This window comes from Mobula hypostoma, chromosome 9, assembly GCF_963921235.1.
Source record: "Mobula hypostoma chromosome 9, sMobHyp1.1, whole genome shotgun sequence".
Lineage (NCBI taxonomy): Eukaryota > Metazoa > Chordata > Chondrichthyes > Myliobatiformes > Myliobatidae > Mobula > Mobula hypostoma.
This window is the reverse complement of record NC_086105.1, coordinates 149355302-149382565: the sequence shown is the minus strand read 5'-3', so window position 1 is coordinate 149382565 and position 27264 is coordinate 149355302. Positions and strand designations below refer to the sequence as shown.

Here is a 27264-nt window from a genome sequence, read left to right as displayed (position 1 = left end):
ATCACATCAGTTAGGACTGTGCTGTGGGCAGCTGGCAAGTGCTGCCACGCTTCTGGTACCAACATAGCAGGCCTACAACTCACTAACCCTAACCAGACTGTGGGAGGAAACTGGAGCACCCAGAGGAAACCCACGTGGTCACAGGAACAATGTACAAATAGCAGCAGGAATTGAACCCTGATTATGCTAACTGCTACACTACTAAGCTGCCTATTTAAGTAATTGAAGAAAGGTGCTTCCTAACTGAGAATGGGTAACAAACATGGCCTTAACAAGGCCTGCTTTTCCCCTTTATCCTATCAGCTTCAGAAGAGAAAAGAAAAAAAAGATCTGTTCTGAGTTAGTTATGCTTGCACAAACAAGTGTGATTTGCAACCAATACATGGTACAACAGGTGTGGTTAAATTTGCAACCCAACTCATTTGTGGTTATAAGAAGTGGAAGGTTTTCTATTTTCTCAGACAAACCACTAAACCACTGGCTTCCTCCAGAACAAAGAAGATGCATAGTAAGCTGACATTCTGATTGATTCAGTAATTTCCCCGAGAAGATGAGATATAAACCACGGCAGTCAGAGGAAATATAATTCATCAGGTAAAATGCAACGACTGCTTTCAGCTACAGAATGTATCCACTTCCTATATTTCAGAAATTGGCTTGTGTTTGACAACCTTTCGTACATAATGATGTACAGGATTATGGTTATTGTCCACAAAAGCGGCCACAAAGCTATCTATTTGTCCAGTCAAATCATTAACATAAAATGTAAAAAGAATTAGTCCCAACACAGATCCCTGTGGAACACCACTAGTCACCAGTAGCCATTCAGAAAAGGCCCCTTTATTCCCACTCTTTTCCTCCTGCCAGTTAGCTAATCTCCTACCCATGCTAGTGTATTTCCTGTAATACCATGGACTCTTACCTTGTTAAGCAGCCTCATGTGTAGCACCTTGTCAGAAGCCTTCTGAAAATCTAAGGACACAACATCCACTGACTCTCTGTCTATCTTATTTGTTATTTCCTCAAATTATTCCAACAGCTTTGCCAAGCAAAATTTAAGGAAACTATGCTGATTGGCCTATTTTAACATGTGTCTCCAAGTACCCTGAAACCACATCCTTCATGATGGACTCCAACATCTTCCCAACCATTGAAGTCAGGGAAACTGGTCTATAATTTCCTTTCTTCTGCCCCCTTCCCTTCTTAAGAGTGGATTTGTTCCTGTGCACTAGGTGTTTGATGGTCTTTGCAGTGTGGGAGATTTTTTTTAATGGACTCTGTTGTGTTTCTTTATTTTGTGGTTGCTTCCAAGATGACAAATCTCAAGGTTGTAAATAGTATCCAGCACATACTTCGATACCTGAGTGTACTTTGAACATGAGTGACTCTCCAGAATCTATTAATTCTTTAAAAAATTAATACGAAAGCCTCCACAACCTCTTCAGTGACCTCTTTCAGAAACATTGGGTGCAGTCCATCTAGTCCAGGTGACTTATCTACCTACAGAACTTTTCGCTTCCCAAGCACATTCTCCTTAGTACAGTAATAGAAACTACTTATTTCTGCCCCCTGACGATCTTGAACTTCTGGCATATTTCTGGTGTATTCTACAGTGAAAATGATGTAAAACACTTATTAAGTTTGTCCTCCATTTCTTTGTCTCCCATTGCTACCTCTCCAGCATTATTTTCCAGTGGCCCGATAACAAGACTTTTACCAAAATTTAAACCAAACTATTAGACGAGACCAATGTAGTCTACAAAATCCAATGCAGGACTGCAGAAAATATGTCAGCCAAAACAATCCACAAGGATCCATGAACATCAACTGGCTGTAAAGCTGCATGGCCAATTCTTCCTGATCTCTACCTATGAAGATCGAGAGGGCACAAATTCAACTAGAAGTGTGACTTTCCACGAACAATTCTGTACACAAATACATGGACCTTGATTTATGAGCCAATGTGAGCAAAATTCCAGACCACAATGCATGGTTCACTTCACAGCCAATCAACAACGAGATTTCCTCCCTACATCAAAACTGAGTTGCTGAATTGAAAGACAGTCTTCATTGAAGAATCGGAGGTGAAGACTTTAAATTCCTTGTGTTATCATTTCAGAGAGTGTGTCCTGGGATCAGCATGTATGTGCCATTATGAGGAAAGCATGGCAGTGCCTCGACTTTCTTAGAAGTTTGTGAAGATTCGGCATGACATCTAAAACTTTAATAAACTTGTATATATGTGCGATGTGGAGAGTATATTGACTGGTTGCATCACAGCCTGGTATAGTCATAGAATATTACAGCACAGACACAGGTCCTTAGGCCCAATCTGGTCAATGCTGAACCATTAATCTCCCTAGTTCCATCGACCTACACTCTAACCATAGTCCTCCATACCCCTCTCATCCTTGTACCTATCCAAATTTCCCTTAAATGTAAAATCAATAGCACCCCCCACCTACCTCTTGCAATTGCAGATTGTTCTACACTCTCACCACTGTCTGAGTGAAGAAGTTCTCTTTCATTTTCACCGTTAAGCCATAGCCTCTAGCTGTAGTTTCACTAAACCTCAGTTGAAAAAGCCTGCTTGCATTTACCCTATCTATGCACCTCATAGTTTTATATACCTCTAGCAAATCTCCCCTTATTCTTCTAAATTCTAGGGAATAAAATCCTAACCTATTCAACCTTTCCCTCAGGTACTCAAGTCTCGACAACACTCTTGCATTTTCTCTGCACTCTTTCAGTCTTATGTACAATTTTACTGTGGGTAGGTAACCAAAACTTCACATTAAAACACACCAACATCTTATACAATTTCAACCTAACATCCCAACTCCATACTCAATACATTAATTTACATACTTTGACTTATGAAGACCAATATGCCAAAAGCTTTCTTTATGGTCCCATCTACCTGTGGCACCACTTTCAATGAATTATGGATCTTATTCCCAGACCCCTCTGTTCTACTACATTCTTCCATGCTCTACCATTCAGTTTAGTTGGTCCTCCCTAACCACAACACCTCACACTTGTCCGCATTAAATTCCATCTGCATTTTTCAGCCCATTTTTCTAATTGGTCCAGATCCCACTGCAAGTTCTGATAGTCTTCCTCACTATCCACTGTACCCCAAATCTTGGAGTCATCCACAAATCTGCTGATTCAGTCTACCACAGCATCCAGATCGTTGATATAGATGACAAACAACAACGGACCCAGCACTGATCCTTGCAGCACGCCACTAGTCACAGGCCTTCAATCAGAGGATCAATCATCTACTGCCACTCTCTGGCTTCTCCCCTAAAGCCAACATCTAATCCAACCTCTTATGTGGGACCTGGTCAAATGCCTTGCTAAAGTTCATGTAGACAACATCCACTGCCTTGCCTTCAGCAACTTTCGTGGTACTTTCACTGAAAAACTCTAAGTTTGGTGAGACACGACCTACCATGCACAAGTCCATGTTGACCATCCCTAATCAGTTCTTGTCTGTCCAAATGTTTTTAACTGAAGGAACAGAAACAGTACAAAGGCACTTGAACAAATCTTTGCAAAAAGAAAATCTAGCCTGCTCCTTTATCCCAACAGACATCCTATTAAATGAAGAGGCTAGAGTTAGTAGCTAAATGTTGCAAGTTTTCTTTATACCAACATTATCACAGGATCATTTGGTGGTTACACAGAGTAACACAGTCAAAAGTATCAAGCAATTAGTACTTACAGGAATTCCCAATAGTGAAGGGTCTACAGGTTGCCTGAATGGTAATGACTCCGGGTCCTGACGGTACAAGGCTTCAAGCGTGGGCCTAAGCGCTTGCCGTAGTTCCTCTGGCTTGAAAACTAGAAGAACAAAAAGCAGTAATGTCAGCTTACCTCAAGACTGTTCTCTGTGTCAGTAGAACACCCAACCTCACCAATAAAACAGTGACAGATTATCTTTCCAATATAGTTGACTATGCTCTGATCACAAGGTTGCAGTAGCTTTTAAGAGATGGCGCACATTGACACTCATTTAGATAAAAGCTCAGCTTTATAAAGACTTTAAGGCATAGATATTCCAAAGCAATGCAAAAAGTAATGGTCTTCTGGCTGCAAATGTAAATAGATTGAGATTGAACCAAATTTCTATAGTATATAATTTGGAAACACCACCTCACTTGCAGAAAGAAATAGGCCAAGATTTGTCCATACATGGCCTCCTCTACTGCCATGATGAGGCTAAACTCAGGTTGGAGGGGCAACACCTCATATATCATCTAGGTAGTCTCCAGCCCCTTGGTATGAACATAGAATTCTCCAACTTCCGGTAATTCCCTCCCCCTCCCTTCCCCTATCTCTATTTCACTCTGCCCCCTCCCCCAGCTGCCTATCACCTCCCTCATGGTTCTGCCTCTTTCTACTACCCATTGTGTTTTCCCCTATTCTTTCTTCACCTTTCCTGCCTATCACCTCCCTGCCTCCCTTCCCCACCCCTTGATCTTTCCCCTTACTGGTTTTTCACCTGGAACCTACCAGCCTTCTCCTTCCCACCCTCCCCCCACCTTCTTCATAGGGCCTCTGCCCCTTCCCTCTACAGTCCTGACGAAGGGTTCCGGCCCGAAACATTGACCGATCTTTTCCACTGATGCTGCCCGACCTGCTGAGTTCCTCCAGTGTGTTGTGAGTGTTGCTTTGACCCCAGCATCTGCAGATTATTTTGTGTTTTGGCCAAGGTATTCCTTGACGTAATAGGTTTTTTTTGGTGCTTAAAACAAAGAAATTTAATCTAAAATCATTTTATTTTGAGCATGAATGATATAATTCACATCATTTGTTGTAGGTCACCACACGCATGTTATACTTCGGCCTGTAGACCACTGAGCAAACGCAATGGTAAGCAACTCAAATTTTGATGCAATTGCTGCAGAATTCATTTGTACATTCACGGGCTGTAAATGAAGAGTGGTATTCACACACAAACAGCTCCTGAACAAATGGATGAGGATTGTTACTGCATTACTGAAAAAAGCAGCCTTACCTAGTCTTTTTGTGCCAAGTCATTGCTATAGCCTTCAGTTAGGTTGGCAAATTTACAGCCCAAAGGAGGTTCACGAGAATGATCTTGGGAATGAAAGGGTTAATGTATGAGGAGCATTTGATGGTTCTGGGCCTGTACTCTGAGTTTAGAAGAATGGGAGGGCGGGGGTCTTATTGAAAGCTACTGAATATTAAAAGGCCCAAATAGAGCGAACATGGAGAGGATGCTTCCTATAGTGAGGTGCCTAGGGCCAGAGGGCACAAGCTCAGAATAGAAGGATATCCTTTTAGAACAGAGATGAGGAGGAATTTCTTTAGCCAGAGGGTGGTGAATTTGTGAGGAGGCCAAGTCATTGGGTGTATTTAAAACAGAGGTTGATAGGTTCTTGATTAGTCAGGGGGCCAAAGGTTATGGGGAGAGGAAAGGAGAAATGGGTTGAGAGAGTTCATAAATCAGCCAAAATGGTAGAACAGACTTTATGGACTAAATGGTCTAATTTTGAGTGTTATAATCCTACGTCTCATGGTCCAGTCCCATCTCTTCACTCACCGCTGTGTTAACATCCCTGACAGCTACTCTATCCTTGCCAACCAACCTAAACTTTGACCACCTGACCTAATCATTTCTATTGTCAACCCTCTCTGCTCCATTTGCCTCCTAACTCTCCCCAACTTCTTTCTGACCCTCTTCTCCCACTTCCCAATACAAAATTCAGTTCCCCCCTCCCTACCTAACATATTAAGGCCCTCTCCACATCATCTTAATGGCTAACACGAAGGGGCATAATTTTAAGGTGACTAACATGATAATATAGGGCAGGGTTGGAGGTCACTAGGGGTTCTGCCAGAGATTGAGGTTTAAAAAACAATAAATATCGTTTTTTGAACTTCATGTTGCAAAAGGAAATCTTGAAATGTTTCCATTACTGCTTGGGCAGCAAAGAAGCAGGGTGACAGAGTGAGGAAGGATATCAGAAAGTCTCGAGTCTTATTGAAAACCATCTGGAAGAACTGCAGAACAAAATTGAACAATATTTTTCCTCCCTTTCGACACAAGTGTATGTCTAGGTGCGAGACCTTTTCTCTGAATCTTCTGCTCAGCCTGAGAACTTGACTTTGAGAGAAGAGGAAGAACTTTGTGAGCTGCACTCTGATCAAGCACTCAAGAAGAGATTTACCGACCTGCCCCCGGACAAGTTCTGGATTTCTGTGAAAAAAGAGTATCCGGCCATTCATAGGAAAACAATGAACATTTTGTTGCAGATTTCAACTTCTTATATGTGTGAGTAAACTTTAACAAGCATTAAGAGTAAGGATAGAAATCGTCTCATTTCAGTTGAAGGTGAAATCTGTGTGCTTATCTCGAGTCTGACCCAGAATTGAGTATTTGTGCAGCAAAAAACAAGCACAGGTTTCACATGCTGGGCCTATATTTGACCCTGATCATGTCACTTAGTAAGAAAATGTTTTTTTTCAAAATCTTGTATAAAATTGGGTCTTAGGCTATATTTTCATCCGTGTTGCTTTAGCTTATGGTTTTTAGTAACTTTACTATTCAACATTGTCGATAAATTTTCATGTTGTAAATAGCATTAATTAAAATCAATTTACAACTTCCAATTAAATCTACAGAGCCTACATTTAGAAAAATTAAATCTCATTTTGGCTTAAGCCAGTTATTTAACAGAAATGTATTATGTTTGCCTTATGAGTTCTTAAAATTTATGAAAGGGAAAGAAAGAAATTAACTTCAAGAAAGCTAAGCTAAGCTTAACTACCTGTTTTTTTCAAGAAAGACTGCCTAAAAATTCATTCTCTGCTCAAAAGAGCACTGGCAAATACTTTTGATTATATATACAACTTACTGATCACTCTAATGTACCATGAGCTGTTGTTTTTTTTTACGCAGGGGTTCTCTGAGACCTGCAAATTATCTCAAGGGTTTCTCCAGGGCAGAAAGGTTGAGAAAGGCTGGTACAGGGGAATGTCAGAGGCAGGTTTATTTACACAGAGAGTGGTGGGTTCATGAACACTCTGCCAGGAGTGGTGGTAGAGGCAGACACATTAACAGCATTTAGATAGGCATATGGATGATAAAAAAAATGGAGAGCTATGTAGGAGGGAAGGGTTAGATTGATCTTAGTGTAGGTTAAATGGTCAGCACAATATTGTGGGCTGAAGAGCCTGTACTGTACTGTAACGTTCTAGGTTAATTTGGGTAGTACAACCCTGAGACAACAGTGATATGTTCACCATAATAGGTTGGTGATGGAGGGTGGGTTCCCTGTTTAAAGGTTTTCTGCTCTGTCCCAGTGGGTAACGGCTCTGCCTTCAGGTACTGTACGGAGGATGGATCTTGGCTGAAGGACAATGTGACCAATCAGCCCTGGGTGGACCATTCAGAGTGCGACGAAGATGATGTGTTTCTCCGGCAACAGGTGAGCCAGTCGGTCCCTGGTGGGGCAGGATATTAAGGTAACCGTCCGTCCGTATATGAGCTTATCCTATTTGCCTGTGTTTGAATCACAGTAACTCAAAGCTTTTTTGACAGAGGTGTACAAGATTAAAGAGACAGGTTGAGTGAGCATGGGCTTTTCTCTTTGAAGTGAGGGAGGATGAGAGATAAATTGATAGAGGTGTACAAGAAGAAAAGAGACATACTGTAGATCGAGTGGATAGACAGAGACTTTTCCCCAGGGAGGAAATGGTTAACATGAGAGGGCACATTTTAAGGTGTTTGGAGGAAAGTAAAAGGGGGGGGGGGTGGATATCAGAGGTAGGACTTTTTAAACACAGAGAGTGGTGGGTGTGTAGCATGCCCTGCCAGGAGTGGCGATATTTATATTAGGGACATTTAAGAGACTCTTAAGATAGGCACATGGATGATAAAAAAAAAAATTGGATGGCTATGTAAGAGGGAAGGGTAGGATTAATCTTGGCGCAGGTTAAAGGTTGGCAAAATGTTGTAGGCCAAAGGACCTGTACTGTGCTGCAATGTTCTATATGAGCCCTGACTACCAATCACTTCCCTTCCTGATGCGCTCCTCAAAGTCACTCTCACTCATTCCTTGTGCTTCCCGTCTCTTCCCTTAACGTCCAAGCAGTTCTGCCCACCCATACACCCAAACCATGCTTCTCTCAGCTTCCTCATCTTCAACAGTCTGTGACCTTCCTGCTTGCTGATGCTGCAAAAGACAGGCCTTTGTACACAGTGTTCTCACAGTGCACGTTGACTTCAGGCCTTGTATTGACAGAACATTGCTAATGGAGATCATGCTTAAAGCAGCAATGGACCCACTGCACAGCACTAAGCAACTATCATGTAGCATCCTGGATGGAGAAGGTATTTGAATGTTAATTTTGTTTACTATGAAACACCTACACTTTCGACGTGACTGTGGTGGTGATGCCGATGATTGAGAAGATGCATTGGCACCAGCCTCCTCCTCCTCTTTGGAATCAGTTTTAATCTCTGATTTTTCTTCCTCCTCTTCCTCCTCCATGGGTTCCTGCTTGTTATCAATGCTCTCATTACTCTCTGCCTTCAACTGCGAACATGAAGACACCTCGTCATTCTGCAGATAGATAAAAAATTAAAAAATCTTAATCCATTCATCCTTGCTAAGTGCACCACCTCACATTTCTCTTCGTTAAATTGAGGGGTCTATCACAAATCCTCTCTCTTTTCGCCACACTTGTATCATTTGCTTCATTAGAAAAGGTGCCCTGTGCACCAAAATCATCTATACATGTCATCTATAGGATGCGACAGTAGCGTAGGGGTTAGCACGACGCTACTGTAGCTCGGGGAGTAGGAGTTTGGAGTTCAGTTATGGTGTTCTCTGTAATCAGTTTGTGCGTTCTTCCTGTAAGCGCTGGGTTTCTTCCGGGTACTCCAGTTTCCTTCCACAGTTGAAAGCTGTACTAGATAGTAAGTTAATAGGTCATTATAAAATTGCCCTGTGATTAAAATATGGTTAAGTAGGTGGGTTGGTTTTTTTAAGGTTGTTAGGTGGAGGTGGTAGTGGGGATAAGCTCCCACAACCTACTAAGTGCTCCCAATGGCGTGTGTCTCAAATAACCTCTGACAACCAAGTCGAACTCCTGGCCTTCCTGTTTGGTTTAGCTACTGAGCCCTACAGAACCATTTCTACTGACAGAAGGGGCAAAGGCAGGTTACCAGCACTTTAAAACCAGTCACTTCAGGCAGATGGTGTTCACCAGCTGTGGTCAGCTTCTCATCTTGGAGAAGGAAACTCTAATCTCTAACCTCCACTGCCTTGCGGCTATACAGACTCATGGGGAAGGCCTCGGGAGTAAATGCTGAGGAAAAATCTGGAGCTGGGGTCCCTACATTGAGATTAACGCTGATTGGCAATTCATGCATCACCTCTGGTGCCAAACGATATCGGTATCTGCCGTTCCGTTGGATTTAACAGATATATGGGCAACAGACTGCTCTCCAGATCATACTGCCCTGGCTTGTGTATCACGAGGACAGTTAGGATGCAACATCCACGGTCGATCCTGATCAACAGAAAACCTCAAATAGGTGGGGTGCTGGATGGCATGGCTTGTTGGGCTGAAAAGGCCTGTTCAGCACTGTATAAATAAATAAATGCTCAGGTGACACCGCTGTTGTTGGTAAAATCTCAGATAGTGACAGGAGTGAGATATATTGGCTGGTTGAGGGTTGCAATTGATTGTGGACTTCGGGAAGGGGAAGTTGAGAGAACACACACCAGTCCTCATTGAGGGATCAGCAGTGGAAAGGGTGAGCAGCTTCAAGTACCTGGGCATCAACATCTCAGAGGATCTGTCCTGGGCCCAACACACTGATACAATCATGAGGAAGGCACACCAGCAGCTTAAGTTTGAGGAGATTTGGTGAGTCACCTTACACTCCTGCAAATTTCTATAGATGTATGGTGGAATGCATTCTGATTGGTTGCATCACGGCCTGGCATGGAGGTACCAGCGCACAAGATCGCCAGAGGCTGCTGAACGCTGTAGACTCAGCCAGCTCTATCACAGACACAACCCTCCCCACCACTGAGCACATCAACAGGCAGTGCCTCAAGAGGACGGCAACCAGCACCAAGGATCCTCACCATCTGGGACAAACACTCTTCTCGCTACTATCATCAGGGAGATGGTACAGGAACCAAAGACCCACACTCAATGATTAAGGAACAAATTCTTCCCTTGCGCCATGAACACCATTTTGTATTCTTCTTTCTGCACTATTTATGGATGATGTAATTTATAACAACTTCATCTCTTTGCACAGCTGTCACAATACAACACATATACAAGACAGTGCTAATAAAGCTGATTCTAAGATCCAACATATTAACATTAAGAAATTCGGAGAAATTGGTAATGACCCCATGCAACATCACATCACTTGCTCAGCTTGAGTAACATAACTCTGTGTGGTTTCTTACTCTAAGCCAATTTTGTGTTTATGCTGTCACCAATTTACTGACAAACTTCTATGGTAGTACACTATCAAATGTATTTTAACAATCACATACATCAAATCCCTTTACATTATCAATACTCTCAACCAAGTATAATCTGTCTTTAACAACTCCATACTGGCTTTCCTGTAGGACTCACATTTTGTCTAAATAACTAATAATGTGCCCCTGATTATCATTTCCATCAGCTTTTCACTGCTAACATTTAAGTGTCATAATGCACCCCAATCCTTCAATGACCTAGCCCGCTCTACTGGTCAAACTCTCCATCCCTAAAATTATTCCTATTTACCTGGAAAATCTCCCTATCACCACTATCTGTCATTGCTGGGTTTATCATGACAAACGCTTACGAGCAGGGGTGCAGTCTTTACCCTCCAGTACTTTAAGCTTAACCTGAACAAAGAATTTCACTGCACCCTGGTGCAGATAATAAACCAATCTGCATCTGTACCGAGCATCACTCCACTGTGCAAGAAAGAGGAAGTTTATGGCCTGGTTCCACCATTGGCCATGCTGTGTTGGCACCGGAAGCATGGTGACACTTGTGGGCTGCCCTCAGACTGTGTTGGTCGGTGATGGAAACCACAGTTCCATGAACATTCTGATGTACATATGACAAAACATCTTACAATTTCAGCATCAGAATCAGGCTCATTATCACTGTCATATATCATGAAATCTGTTGTTTTGTGGTAGCATTATATAAAAAGTACTATACATTACAATAAGAGATAAATAAGTGCAAAAAGAGCAAAACGTGAGGTAATCCTCACGGGTTTGTAGTCCGTTCAGAAATCTGTTGGCAGAGGGAAGGAAGCTGTTCCTAAAATGTTTAATTTCAACCATTACTTCCCTCAGTCACTTAGACCTGATGACTTACCTACCAGGAGTATACAATCCCATCAACTAGAATTCCATTTACTATAATCATTGAAGTATCTGTGCTACTTGCTGGTGTTTGTACCTCTGTTTTCACTTCTGCTTGGGCTTCTGGTGGTTCTGATTCCATTTCTTCCATTTTGACCTCTGGCTTGGTTTCAGACAGTGGAGCTTCAGGTACAAGCTGCTGTGAGTTTGTGTCTGTACTCGCCACAGAAGCTGGCGTAGCTGCTCTACCATCTGTGCTTGCTGCAGACTGTGAGAGCTTAACAGTTAGAAAAGAAGCAAAAATATTTCAGTAAAGCTGCACCGCGTAATGAGAAAAATAGTGAGTGAAGAACCTACCATTATCAAATGTAAGGTGCAAATGGTAATGACAACTATCTAGATCACAGCTCATAGCATACTAGTAGTTTTGTAATTTAGCACATACTAACCATAAACTAAATTGGCGTGTAGATTGCAAAATAACACCACTGGCTTGACAGCTGAATTACAAACAATTTTTAGACAGTTGACCTGGAAGTTTAACTCTGGAGAAATGTTTTATTCAAAATAATTTTTCATATGTCTTGTAAACACTCTCAAAAGGAACTGTAATAAAGGTATAACTGCACAAGATCTAAAAAGGTTGGATAGGGTTACAGTAGTTCATAAAGGGGCAACTTAATACTAGACAAACCCCAAAAAGATAAGAAAAACTAATTTTACTCTCAGCAAACACAAATGCCAAATAAACTGAACAGGTCAGGCATCACCTGCCAATGTGTGCTCCTTCCCCTCCCTCTACCTTTCTCTGGCTTCTTTCCACTTCCTGATGAAGGGTCTCTACCCAAAACATTCACTGTTTATTCCTCACCATAGAGGATGCCTGACCTATAAGACCATAAGATACGGGAGCAGAAGTAGGCAATTTGGCCCATCGAGTCTGCTCCACCATTCAATCATGGGCTGATCCAATTCTTCCAGTCATCCCCACTCCCCCGCCTTCTCCCCATACCCTTTGATGCCCTGGCTAATCAAGAACATATCTATCTCTGCCTTAAGTGCACCCAATGACTTTTCTCCACAGCCGCTCAAGGCAATAAATTCCACAGATTTACCACCCTCTGACTAAAGTAATTTCTCGGCATCTCTATTCTAAATGGACGTCCTTCAATCTTGAAGTCGTGCCCTCTTGTCCTAGACTCCCCTACCATGGGAAATAACTCTGCCATATCTAATCTGTTCAGGCCTCTTAACATTTGAGATGTTTCTATGAGATCCCCCCTCATTCTCCTGAACTCCAAGGAATACAACCAAAGAGCTGCCAGGCGTTCCTCATACATTAACCCTTTCATTCCTGGAATCATTCTTCCCAACCACTGATGTCAGGCTAACAGGTCTATAGTTTCCTTTCTGCTGCCTCCCACTCTTCTTAAATAGCGGAGTAACATTTGCAATTTTCCAGTCATCCGGTACAATGCCAGAATCAATCGATTCTTGAAAGGTCATTGTTAATGCCTCCGCAATCTTTCCAGTTACTTCCTTCAGAATCCGAGGGTGCATTTCATCAGGTCCAGGAGATTTATCCACCCTCAGACCATTAAGCTTCCTGAGCACCTTCTCAGTCGTAGTTTTCACTGCACATACTTCACTTCCCTGACACTCTTGAATGTCCGGTATACTGCGGATGTCTTCCACTGTGAAGACTGATGCAAAATACGCATTCAGTTCCTCTGACATCTCTGCGTCTCTCATTACAATATCTCCAGCATCATTTTCTATTGGTCCTATATCGATCCTCAACTCTCTTTTACTCTTTATATACTTAAAAAAGCTTTTAGTATCTTCTTTGATATTAGTCGTCAGCTTCCTTTTATAATCCATCTTTTCCTTCCTAATGACCTTCTGAGTTTCCCTCTACAAGTTTTTAAAAGTTTCCCAATCCTCTATCTTCCCACTAGCTTTGGCTTCATTGCATGCCCTCTCTTTTGTTTTTAGTTTGGCTCTGACTTCACTTGTCAGGCACAGTAGTGTCCTTCTTCCATTCAAAAATGTCTTCTTATTTGGAATATATTTGTCTTGCACTTTCCTCATTTTTCACAGAAACTCCAGCCATTGCTGCTCTGCTGTCCTTCCTGCTGGTGTCCCTTTCCAGTCAACTTTGGCCAGTCCCCCTCTTGTGCCATTGTAATTTCCTTTATTCCGATGAAATACCGACACATTGAAATTTAGTTTTTCCTTCTCAAATGTCAAAGTGAACTCGATCATATTGTGATCACTGTTTGTTAATGGTTCCTTTAACCTTAAACTCTCTTATCACCTCCGGATCATTGCACAACACCCAATCCAGCACAACCGATCCCCAAGTGGGCTCAACAACAAGCTGATCTAAAAAGCCATCCCTTAGACATTCTACAAATTCTCTCTCTTGAGATCCAGTACTGGCCTGGTTTTCCCAATCCACTTTCATGTTAAAATCCTCAATGATTACCATGACATTGCCCTTCCGACACGCCTTTTCTACCTCCTGCTGTAATTTGTGAGCCACATCCTGGCTGCTGTTTGGAAGCCTGTTTACAACTGCCATTAGGGTCCTTTTACCCTTGCCATTTCTTAACTCAACCCACAGAGACTCTACACCTTCTGATCTTATGTCATCCTTTTCTAATGATTTAATATTACTTCTTTACACAAGGCCACACCAGCCCCTCTGCCTACTAACCTATCTTTCCGAGACACTGTATATCCTTGGACGTTCAGCTCCCAATGGCAGCCATCCTTTAGCCAAGTTTCAGAGATGGCCACAACGTCATACTTGCCAATCTGGAGCTGAATTTCAAGATTGTCCATTTTATTTCTTATGCTGCGTGCATTCAAATTTAACACTTTCAGTCCAGTATTTGTTGTTTTCTGTTTTAACTGCACCACGCCTCTATTGCCCTGAAAATCATCCCATTGGCTGTGATTAAGCCTCATCTCCTGCCTGTTCTTTCTATCATCTCAGTTGTACGCTATCTGTGATTTATTTCTGTTTCCCTCTTCTTCAGCCCTGTCACTCTGGTTCCCATCCCCCTGCTGAGTTCCTCCAGCACTTTGTGTTTGTTGCTCTGGATTTTCAGCATCTGCAGTATCTCTTGTGTTTATAATTTTACTCTCAACTTCTCAGGCCAATTAAGAAATTTGAAATTTATGTTTTAAACTCATTGTAAGTAGGAAAGATGAGTTCTGCAGATCGGTACAGCAGTATTTCACTTACAGCAAATTCTCTCATCAAATAATTAAGTGGAAGATACTAACATTTTGTTCAGAAAAACACTTTAGGAGTGCATGTTACTGCACAGCCGTATGACCAATCTGCCCCACCCAAACACTCTCTCAATTACATTGAGACTTTAGTGTTGAACAAAGTGAGCCCAGAAGGAAATCAGTTCAAGTTGCTCAATACCATTTCACATGGACAGTCTGTACCCCACAGCAAAAACAAAAAGCCTTTTGCTCTGGGCTAGATATCATCTTTGTTTGGGAGTTCAGACTTTTCTTTGAAACACTGCTAAGATTAGATAAGAAAATTTTAACAACTTACAGCTCAGACAAAAAGCAATGAATGAGTTTTCATGAATTTCACCAATAAATAATATTGAAAATTTCAGGGACTCAATGCACAAAATTCCAAACTTCTCTACATTCCATTTTGTATTTAAGTTTCTAAGACAAAGAGTTATTAACTTTGTGAAACCAATGATGCAAATTAAATGAATGCTATCCGATATGTGCTGTGGCTGTGTGACTGTTGACACCTTGGCCCCAGAGGAACACTGTTTCTTTTGGCTGCATTCACAGGTTGAATGATAATTACACTTGAACTTGAAAAAGAGAAAAGATTCATTGATAATAAGAGATACTAAATATAATAATTCAAACCAACTATTTTCATTTTAAGGAAATAAAAAACTACTGGAAACACTTAGAATTCACTTCTGATGAAGGGTCTTTGACCTGGAACATAACATAGAGCAATGAACAGTCCCGCACAGGAACAGGCCCTTCGGCCCACAATGTCATTCTGAACTAAATAAATAATACAATGCCTACACAATGTCCATATCATTCCAGTTTCATCACATTCATGTGTCTATCTAAATGCTTCTTAAAAGTCTCTAATATATCTGCCTCTACACCACCCCAGGCAGCACATTCCAGCACCCACCACTCTCTGTGTAAAAAAACTTGCCCCTCACATCTCCTTTGAAATTACCCTCTCTCACCTTAAATGCATGCTCTTTGGTATAAGATATTTCAACCATGGGGAAAAAATAATGCTTATCTATCTACGCTTCTCATAATCTTACAAACCTCTACCAGATCTCCCCTCAGCCTCCGCCACTCCAGAAAACAACCCAACTTTACCCAGCCTCTCGTGTAGCACGTCCTCTAATCCGGCAACATCCCAGTAAACCTCTTCTGCACCCTCTCCAAAGCCTCAACATCCTTCCTATAATGCAGTGGCTGGAACTGTATGCAATACTCCAGATGACTACAGATGTTGTCTGACCAGCTGAGTGCTTCCAGCATTTTATCTTTATTTCAGATTTATAGTTTTTTTTGTGTGTTTTACACTAGACTACTTACAGGAGTGGCAGGCTGAGGTGGTCCAGATGACTGTTGCATTGGTTGTGGTGTGGTAACTGACTGTTGTGATTGTACTGGAGTTGGAGGTTGCGTCGGAGTCTGTGTTCGAGGTGGCGTCTGATTTGGGGTTGTACTCCGTGCTGGTGTTGCCGTCGGTGTTGAGGTCTGACCTGAAGAGGATGCTGGAGTAGAGGCCTGAGACTGGGAAGTTGCTGGTTGTGGAGAAGTGATGCCAGACGGGGCCGGATGCTGGATAGACGGCATACTCCCAGCAGCAGTAGCGACGACAGAGGCAGAGATGGAGGCAGGTGAGGGGGTTTGGCGGAGAGTTGGCTGAGAGACAGGTGGGCAGTGCATCGGAGCACCGGATAACCCAATCATGTTTACAGTATTGTTCAAAGCCAAGGTAGTTCCGGGTGTCTGAGCCTGCTCCAAGAAAAAGAATCCAAAAAGATTGCTTACTAATTTATCACTACTAAGGTCTGCTACAATTAACATAACAGTTGAGCAACAGTTTATCATTTAATATATTGAGTGAAATGGAAGAGGCTTTAAAAATATACAGAGTAAAGAAGTGCAATCAGAATAAGCTGTAGTATGTAACCATTTATCAACACTTCTATTGTTGATAAACAATAGAGAATGAAGAAAATGTCTCTGAAGAACATTCAACTGGAGATATAAACCATAAAGGATAGCGGAACACAAGGCAAATTTAAGTGAGTAATTTATACTGAACAAACACCATTTTACAACAAATGTAAATGCCATTTGTATCACTTTTCCCACCATTTGAAAACTCTGCTTCTTTATCTTACATTAAACTATGATTACAATCAAGACACCCTGACCCAGTAAGACAGCTTGAAAAGTAATGCACAGATAATGTTATGACAAGCCAACATAAGCAGATTACATTACACCATCATTTAGAGCCATGGAGTCATACAGCACAGTAACAGGTCCTTCATCCTTTCCAGTCTGTGCTGAACTATGCTTCTGCCGAGGAACTTAATGAACAAGTGTACTTGAAGCAATTACCTGATTCATTCCAGGTTGGTTTGTGGGCTGCGCTATGCCCACATTATTCACATTCATTCCACCAGAGGCTGGAGGGAACTGGTTCTGATTCAGAAATTGGTTCTGGGGGGAAGGTTGACCAATATTGTTGGCGTGCACTCCCAGCAGACCTTGAGGGTTTGATAGTCGAGAGGGTGACATGGCCATCTGAGAAGAATGAAATGTTAAAATAAATATTAGAAATAAAAGACACATATATGTAACTTTATATATGATCACATGAATAAAGAGCAGGGACGGGTCACTCAATCTTTGGGGTTGTTCTGCTATTTAATAAGATCACAGCTGATTTGACTGTAATTTCATTCCTGTTTACCCCGCTCCTTAGCAAGAATCTATCAACCTCAGGTTTAAAAATATTCAAAGACTCTTCTACCTCTGCCTTTGAGGAGGTACGATCTTCAGAAAGAATATTACATGATCTCTGTCTTAAACAGGTGATCTCTTATTTTTAAAGAGTGAACTCTAGTTCAGGACTGTGTTGATACAGATTGAAAACAGAAAGCACTGGAAATGCTCAGCAGGTCAGGTATTACCCAGGATCAGGAAACAAGCTCATGTTCATGAATTCAGGTGAACACTCACTGACCTGAGATGTTATTGGTTTCCCTCATGTGCTACAAACAAGATGCTGGAGGAACTCAGTGAGTCTGGCAGCATCTGCAGAGGGAAACAGACAGTTGCATTCCTTCATCTGTACTGAAAGATAGAAGGGAAACACCCAGTATAAAGAGACAAGGGGTGAAGCAACAGATGGTAAGGAATTAACTTCAAACATTAGCTGTCCAATAAACTCTTCTTGGGCTTCCAGCCAGGTACAAGTATTGATTATAACCGACATTTCGATGATAAACTCTGGCACAGTCTGCTATTGAAACATTGGTTATAATTGATACCTGTATCCAGCTGGAAGCCCGATAAGAGTTTCTTCGTCATATACGCCTTTTTCGTTAACTGTTCATTTCTCTTCACAGATGCTACCTGACCTGTTGAGTTACTCCAGCATTTTGTGTGTTGTTTCAGAGATTCCATCTGCAATCTTGTGTACCTCCATTTTCTCTTGTGCTGTCTGACATGCTGAGTACTTCTAAAATGTTGTGTTTTTATTTCAGATGTGCATCATCTACAGTATTTTGTTTTTGATTTGAACTTATAAAATTCCTTTAAGGTGGTAAAACATTATGGTCCACTCCACTTGAAATGGTACAGGATAGAACTCAATGGATAATAGTAACTCCTTTCGCATGTACTTTGTTGAAATGTTTACCTAATAAAAATATAAATTATTATTATTTTTATTAGGTAAACAAAAACTAGGCAAGCCGATGAGTAATTCCAGTCATAGCAGAATCAAAGTTTTCAACTATCAATGTAAGATATTGAGGAAGGGAGGTACAATTATCCAACCTCAGTCAAGGTTTGTGATGGGTTGTTGACAGAAAACTGGTCAGAAAACCACTGGAGTATTTAGACTTTCTGTTACACTAGAATGAAGAAAGGTCTTAAATGGGCTGAAGTAGGAAAGAAAGGGGAGGGAAGGAAGCAGAGAAACTAAACTACTTAATTATCACAGGCCGTTTCTGGTGCAGAAAATGTGTTACATCAGTCTGCACATCATTTTTCAATATTAAAAACTCCTCTAAGAGTACAAGTACTTCTGCTTTTTCATGATAAATTTAAGTGTGGAGAGTGACAGGACAGGGAGGTCACTGGTAAAGCCAGTATTTATATCTAGTTGTTTACAGCTGCCTCGCTGAACCGCTTTCATTTGTATCTCCATGTTTCTGCTGCCATAGTGCTCTGAGAGCTTGAGATTGCATGTTTGGGAGATACAGTCCGTAAAACATTGGAGCAGAATTAGGCTATTCGGTCCATCTAGTCATATCATCATGGCTGATTTATAATTATTTGGCACCAAGACTAATCAAGAACCTATCAACCTTCGCTTTAAATATACCCAATGACTTGGCCCCTTCCCCCCCAGCCATCTCTGGCATAAATTCCACCAATTCAGCGAAAGAAATTCCTCATTTCTGTTCTAAATATACTTCGCCCTATTCTGAAGCTGTGCTGGCTGGTCCTAGATTCCTCCACGATAGGAAACATCCTCTCTACATCCACTCTACCTAGACCTTTTAATATTTAATAGATTTCAATGAGATCCCCTCCCCGCCCCCAATTCTTGAAAACTCCAGCAAGTACAGGCCCAGAGCCTGAAGGTGGCTTGGTAAATTGCTGTAGAACACCTTACAGAAGGGTAGACACTACAGACATGGAACACTAGTAGTGGAGAGAATAAACATTTCAAGACTATAGTTGGAATTCTGCAAGGACAGCGACTGGGTCAGAAATGTCAGCACATGTTATAAAAACAGGGATATCAATGCCAAGAGGATTGAACAGATGTTGGCTGTGTGTCCTGGAGTGGACCAGAGCATGCAGTGGATGCTAAGTTGGAAGACAACACCTTTCTCATTTTAGCAAAGACAGGAATCTTAATTATTCTATCCATTTTTAAATTCCCTAAACTTGGATATTTGTTATATTGAGCCACATGCCTTGTAGAGTTGACACACATAAAGCAAATTTCAATTAATTCAAAGACAGACTTTCCCTCATTCGTAAATTCTCCAACCTTATTAGGTATGCAATAGCTGAACAAAAACATAATTACCGTTGGAATGGATCCGATGTTGCTCATCTGTACATTATGGTTCATGGGAGGAGCCGCACGCGGTCCCATGGGCCCCTGTGGCATCTGAACATTCCCCAAAGATATGGGGCCAAACTGGTTCATCCCTGAAAGAGACATGCATCTTTCTTGTTAGCTGGAATGGAACTGAACAAGTTTAATTCATTTTCCCACTGCTAGGTTTTAGTATCAGCAAGGCAAGGAGTAGTATGGCAACAGAAACGATATCAGACTTTCTCTCTCTTCCACAAATGGGCGACACGGAAGTGTAGTGGTTAGTGCAACATTTTACAGTGTGGCAGTTGTAAGATTGGGATTCAATCCCCGTCACTGTCTGTAGGAGTCTGTATGTTTTCCCCATGACTGCATGGGTTTCCTCCAGGTGCTCCAGTTTCCTCCCACATTCCAAAGGTGTACGGTTAGGGTTAGTAAAAACAGCGAGCGTGCTATGTTGGCACCGGAAGCCTGGCAACATTTGCAGGCTGCCCAGCACAATCCTTGCTGATTAATTTGATGCAAAGGATTCATTTCATTGTATGTTTTGATGTACACGTGACAAATAAAAAGCTTATTTTTGCTAGATGCCTCTATGAACAATGAACTGTGACTTACATCTATGGCATCTGGGCACTCTCATGCAAATCTAAGTGACAATAACGTGGTCATCATTTCAAAGGGTGAAGTTAGAAACAGGAAGGGGGTCGGTGACCAGTGGTGTGCATCAGAGATCTGTTCTGGGACCCCTACTCTTCATGATTTATGTAAGTGATCTGGATGAGGAAGTGGAGGAATGGGTTAGTAAATTTGCTGATGGCACAAAGGTTGGGGGTGTTATGGATAATGTGGAGGGCTGCTATGCAGGTTGACTCTGTGGTTAAGAAGGCATATGATGCATTGGCCCTCATCAACCGTGGGACTGAGTTTAAGAGCCAAGAGGTAATGTTGCAGCTATATAGGACCCTGGTCAGACCCCACCTGGAGTACTGTGCTCAGTTCTGGTCGCCTCACTACAGGAAGGATGTGGAAACCATAGAAAGGGTGTAGAGGAGATTTACAAGGATGTTGCCTGGATTGGGGAGCATGCCTTATGAGAATAGGTTGAGTGAACTCGGCCCTTTCTCCTAGGAGCGACGGAGGATGTGAGGTGACCTGATAGAGGTGTATAAGATGATGAGAGGTATTGACCGTCTGGATAGTCAGAGGTTTTTCCCCAGGGCTGAAATGGCTAACATGAGAGGGCACAGTTTTAAGGTGCTTGGAAGGAGGTGCAGAGGAAATGTCAGGGGTAAGTTTTTTTTTATGCAGAGAGTGGTGAGTGCGTGGAATGGGCTGCTGGCGACGGTGGTGGAGGCAGATATGATGGGTCTTTTAAGAGACTCCTGGATAGGTACATGGAGCTTAGAAAAATAGAGAGCTATGGGTAACCTTAGGTAATTTCTAAAGTACGCACATGTTCGCACAGCTTTATGGGCTGAAAGGCCTGTATTGTGCTCTTGGTTTTCTATGTTTCTTTGATTATCAGTTGGTGTCACAGACCACAAAGCAGTAACTCACGAGTGTGTTAGGAGCCATGATCCACAGGATGACACATCAAGCACTAAACTGCATTATGCTTAGTTGCTCTTTCTTGACAAATTGATAAACTGGTCTAAATGGCCTCTTTAATGGTTTTTTATGATAATAGATTGAATAATTTTGAGCTGAGAACATCTCCGAATACACAGAGGTGGTCACAAACTTAAGTCGGAAGTGCAGTGAGGACATTGTTCCCCAAAAATTGGCCCAGAAGCCTCGGATAAATAGTTCGGTGTGTGTTGTTCTCAGCGCAAGGGATTAAGCCTTCACTTCCGGAGAGCAACAGGAGCTTGGAGCTCTGAGACCTCGGCCTGCACCCCACCTTGTGCAGCTGGATGCTAGGCTTCCTATCGGATTGCTGACAGGTGGTAAGGATGGGCTCCCTCATCTCTGCCCCTCTGACCCTCAACACAGGTGCCCCCCGCACCCCCCTGAATGTGTACGAGTCCCCTCTTCTACTCCCTTTACACCCATGACTGTACTGCTACACAGATCCAATCTGCTAATCAAATTCACAGATGACACAACTTTGATCAGCCTTATTTCTAGTGGTGATGAGTCAGCCTGTAGAGGAGAGGTTAACACCCTGACACAGTGGCACCAGAATAACAACCTCTCCCTCAATGTCTGAAAAAACAAAAGAGCTGATTGTGGATTACAGGAGGAACGGAGACAAGCTCACCCTGATCAACATCAATGGGGCTGCAGTTGTTTCAAGGTCTTCAGTATACACATCATCGATGATCTCAGCTGGACTGTACATACTGGCTTTGCGGCAAAAAAACTCACAACAGTCTTTCTTCCAACTGAGGCGACTGAAGAAGTTTGGCATTGGCCCCCAAACCCTCAAGACTTTCTACAGGGGCACCACTGAGAGCATATTGACTCTCTGTATCATTGCTTGGTACGGGAACTGCACCATCCTTGATTACTGGGCACTGCCGAGAGTGGTACGGACAGCCCAGCCCATATGTGGATATGAACACCTCTCTTTTAAGATCATTTATAGCAGCAGGTGCAGAAAGAAGGCCTGGAAGATCACCGGGGACACCAGTCACCCCATCCAAAAACTGTTTCAGCTGCTTCCGTCCGGCAAAAGCTACTGCAGCATTAACGCCAGGACCAACAGGCCATGGGACAGCTTCTTTCTACAAGCCATTAATTTTAAATTCACGTCTGTACATTGCAATTGGAGTCATAAATTGCAACTTTCATGACGTCGTTACTGCCAGAATTGTCTGCCCTTTATAAAGCTCTGCTCCTGATATCCACTATCATCTACCCATCATATCTGATCTTAAGGTCATATTCTCTCTCACTGCCACCATTGGGAGGGAGCTGCAGGAGCTTTAGGTATCCCACACCACTAGGTTCAGGAACAGTTCCATCCTTTCAGCCATCAGGCTCCTGAACAAGTGTGGATAACTTCACTCACCTCAACACTGACCTGATCATTGAACACAACCTATGTATTCACTTTCAAGGACTCTACAACTCAAGTTTTTTTTTGTAATATTTATTTATTTATTCATTATTGTTCCTTGTTTCTTTTGTATTTGCACAATTTGTCAGTCTTTGTGTGTAGTTTTCCCAATGATTCTATTGTACGTCTTTGTTCTCATGTGAAGGCCCACAAGAAAATGAATTTCAGGGTTGTATATGGTGACATAGATGTGCTTTGATAATAGGATTTACTTTCAGCTTTGGACTTTATGTTGCCTCTTACACCCCAAATTTAAAATTCTCATCCTCCATTTAAATCATCCCTCCCCCACCACAATTAATCACAAACACACAGCTACGAAAAGTGTGGGGGGGGGGGGGAGTACAATTAAGGATTGATCTTTGAGAAGTTCAGGCCAATGAATACTAACCAGGTACCAACTTACAACAGGCTCTCTAACTTCTTATGATCTGCAAAATCTTAAAATGCAATGTGAAAGAAAATTACATTTAATGTTCCATATCTTCTCTGGAATTGGCAGCAACTTAATCATACTAGTCATATAGTGACTTAATAGTCATAGAGCATTACAGCACAGAAGCAGGCCCTTCAGCCCATCTAGTCCAAGCCAAACTATTAAACTGCCTACTCCCATCAACCTGCACCTAGACCACAGCCCTTCATAACCCTCATGTCCATGTACCTATCCAAGTTTCGCTTAATATTGAAATCAAACCCCAATCCACCACTTCTGTTGGCAGCTTGTTCCACTCTCTCAACCTCTGAGTGAAGAAGATCCCCCCATAAGTTACCCTTAAACTTTTCACCATTAATTCTTAACCCATGTCATCTAGTTCCAGTCTCACCCAACCTCAGTGGAAAAAGTCTGCTTGCATTTAAACTAGCTATATCCTTCATAATTTTGTACACCTCTATCAAATTTCCCCTCATTCTCCTACGGTCCAGGGAATAAGGTCCCAACCTATTCAACCTTGCCCTATTTATAATTTAATGACTTTAATAATATACAACTAATGATTTTTCAGTGGCTACTTAAATTTTGTACCCGTCAAGAGATTCAGCTCAGAAATTTTTCAACTCAGAATGTGAAACATCATATCCCTGCTTTCTCTGCTGTCCGCTTCCAAATCTTTCCTTAAAGTGCACTCTCCAAGGTAGATCACTGAAAACCAATTATCAATGAAATACATAACCTTTTTCCAGAACTAATGGCAAAATAATGGATACAGGCTGGCAAAACAGGTACTGCAGGCACTTTGAAACACAATTTCAGCTTTCAAATGATCTTGAAATGCAACACTGTGGTCTATTCATTGACATTACTAGATGACTGGATATGCTATTAATTACTTAAGAGATAATACAATTAAAAAATACTTGCCTTGAGATCCTGGCATGCGATTTATGATCTGATTTGGCACATTTGGCATAGACAAGGGTCCATCTAAAACAAAAAAAACTTGTCAGAATTCCTCACATCCAAAGCCACATTCCCTAAAAACATTACTTCGCTTGTATGTAAATGATAACATTATAATTACAGGTCAGGTCTTCAGAATAACTCCTCTGCTGTGTGTTTGAATATTGAGAGGAGAGGCTGTTTGCAGTTTTACATCTCTGATGAAGAAGCAGCCTTTCAGTTCAGTACTAAACTGCCAATCTAATTGGCACTCATTAGCAAAGTGAAACCACCATTTTTAGACTGAGAGGCAAAGGACTGCAGGCAGTATGATTGTATAGCAGTTACCATAATGTTTTATAGTGCCAGCAATCAGGGCTCAATTCCTGCTGCTGTCTGTAAGGAGTTTGTACATTCTCTCCCGGTGAACACGTGGGTTTCCTCCCACATTACAAAGATGTATGTGTTAGTGAGTTGTAGGCTCTGTTGGCTCTGCAAGCATCGCAACATTTACAGGCTGCCCCAAGATATCTTTGGACATCTCTTGTTAGCAGAATTTTGGATGGAGATGAAGGGATGTAAGGGGGCAAGATAAATCAGCAGATTGAGTGGTGTCACAACAGCAACCTTGCACTCAACATCAGTAAGATCAAGGAATTGATTGTGGACTTCAGAAAGAGAAGTTGACGGAACACACACCAGTCCTCAGAGGGATCAGCAGTAGAAAGGGTGAGCAGTTTCAAGTTCTCTGAAGATCTACCCTGGGCCCAACATATTGATGTAATTACAAAGAAAGCACGACAACGGCTATATTTCTTTAGGAGTTTGAGAAGACTTGACATATCACTAAAACTTGCAAGTTTCTATAGATGCACCAAGGAGAGTATTTTAACTGGCTGCATCACTGTCTGTTATGGACGGCCCACTGCACAGGATGGATAAAAGCTGCAGAAAGCTGCAAACTCAGCCCCCAACATCGAGAACACCTTTGAAAGGCAATGCCTCAAGAAGGGAGCATCAATCATTAAGGATAGCCCTCTCCAAGGGTCATGCCCTCATCTCATTGCTACTAGCAAGCAGGAGGTACAGGAGCCTGAAGAGAGACACTTATTTTTTCAGGAACAGCTTCTTCCCCTCTGCCATCAGATATCTGAATAGCAATGAACCCATGAACAATACCTCACGTTCCTTTACCTTTTTTTGGCTCTCTTTTTGCACTACTTACTTAATATATATCTATTTTATTGTAACTTACAGATTTATTTTTATGTATTGTAATGTACTGCTGCCACAAAACAACAAATTTCACAATATATGACAGTGATACTAAACCTGACTCTGATGCAAACCGTACATTAACTGTATGTTTCGATGTACATGAGATAAAAAGCTAATCTTTAAATCTTTTATCTTTTAAGAGTGCTATCATTAAGCCAAGGCAGGTATGCAAGCTTTGAAGGCCTCGTTTAGTGAATGAGCAGGCTCCTTATTGGCGAAACATTAACATTAATTCAGCATGCTGGAGACATACTTACTGGGTGGCCGGACAGGCTGGACCTGAGCCATACCGGGTGGTTGCCCACCTGGCCCTGTCAAGGCACCCTGGTTTGGCAATATTCCTTGCTGCTGCTTCTGAAGTCGAGATCGTCTTTTTTCCTCTAGCTCTTTCTGAATCTTGTAAATCTTCTCTGCTAGTAAGTGATAGTATTCATCCTAATGAAAACAAAAGAACAGAAATTAACGTCTGCTGTTTCTAGCTAATGCATGAAACAGTTTGGGATACAAACATGCAGGTTTTACAAGACCAAGTAATCTTTGTAAGAATACTTGCTGTGAACTGTTATACTTCACATTTTGTTGAAACAAGTTCAAGTTTAATTGTCATTCAAACCATACGCAGATATTCAGCTTAACAAAACATCGTTTTCTGGGGCAAGGTGCAAAACACTTATGACAGCACACACAGTCACAAATTAATATGAGCACAAACCCTTGAGTGGCATGACCTGAAGGCTGATGATGCCTAGGATGTTGCCCTGGAGCCATGTTTCTGCAAGAACCTCATCTCATGCTGGGTCAGCTGCCAACAAAGGCAATCCAGTTTTGTCTTCCAGGGTGTGAACACCAGAAAACAACACCGGCCTGCAAGGGTCCAGCCCCAACACAGCATGGATTCCAGCACACCCGCCACGCCTCTGTTCTCTCCCATCATCGTCTCCGGTGCTTCCTCCCTTGGGTGACTGTAACAGGTGACATTCGAGGCCACACAGCTCCCATGTCATTGGTCACGCCAATGAACTAATGAATAAGGCTTGCAGCTTTTCATAGTACCAGTGTCCATCAGGGTCTTGGTATCTCAAGAAAAACATTTGCACCTTTTATTGAACCTGGAGAGGCTGCTGCGACCAAACTCGCTACCATCTCACTGGAAGCCGAGGAAACAATGACATGGGAAAGATGATATCTTTTTTTGGTCCTATTATTTGAAAAGGAAGTAAACCTCATGCTCCTAGGGTTTTCTCTTTGGAGTGAAAGAGGATTAGAGGCAACTTGATAGAAGTGTACAAGATGTTAAGAAGCACAGATGAAGTGGATAGTCAGTGTTTTTTTCTCAAGGTGCAAATGGATAATACAAGGAGGCATAATTTGAAGGAGACTGGAGGAAAGTGAAGGGGAGAATGTCAGAGGTAAATTTATTTTTTTAACAGAGTGGTGGTTGTGTGGAATGCCCTGCCAGGGGTGGTAGTAGAGGCAGATACATTAGGGCTATTTAAGAAAATCTTAAATAGGCACATAGATGATAGAAAAATGGAGGGCTATGTAGGAAGGAAGGGTTAGAGATCTTGGAGTGGGCTGAAGGGCCTGTTCTGTGCTATAATGCTCTCTGTTACATTGGTACGCTTGGCCTGATGGGGTTGGTCCTTCCAAACTCTCAACATCAGCCACCATTCAACTAAATTAATTAAGGAGAGCATAGCAATGCACAGTGAATTAGGCAATGGCTAAATAGAAAAGATTACTAGTTCATATGGGAGATCTTTCATTATTA

At 42.0% G+C, this 27264-nt stretch overlaps 1 protein-coding gene across 1 annotated transcript in view; it reads right to left on the bottom strand.

The window, feature by feature from the left end:
- Window positions 1–27264, bottom strand: part of crebbpa (CREB binding protein a) — a 163091-nt gene that overhangs the window by 61319 nt on the left and 74508 nt on the right. Inside the window, exons 10-17 of the mRNA XM_063059452.1 lie at window positions 25751–25928; window positions 24198–24260; window positions 19759–19883; window positions 17046–17231; window positions 16005–16430; window positions 11476–11655; window positions 8408–8600; window positions 3731–3849 (exon numbers count right to left, since the gene is read on the bottom strand). Coding sequence (XP_062915522.1) covers window positions 3731–3849; window positions 8408–8600; window positions 11476–11655; window positions 16005–16430; window positions 17046–17231; window positions 19759–19883; window positions 24198–24260; window positions 25751–25928 — 1470 coding nt within the window. The remainder of the gene's footprint in view (window positions 1–3730; window positions 3850–8407; window positions 8601–11475; window positions 11656–16004; window positions 16431–17045; window positions 17232–19758; window positions 19884–24197; window positions 24261–25750; window positions 25929–27264) is intronic.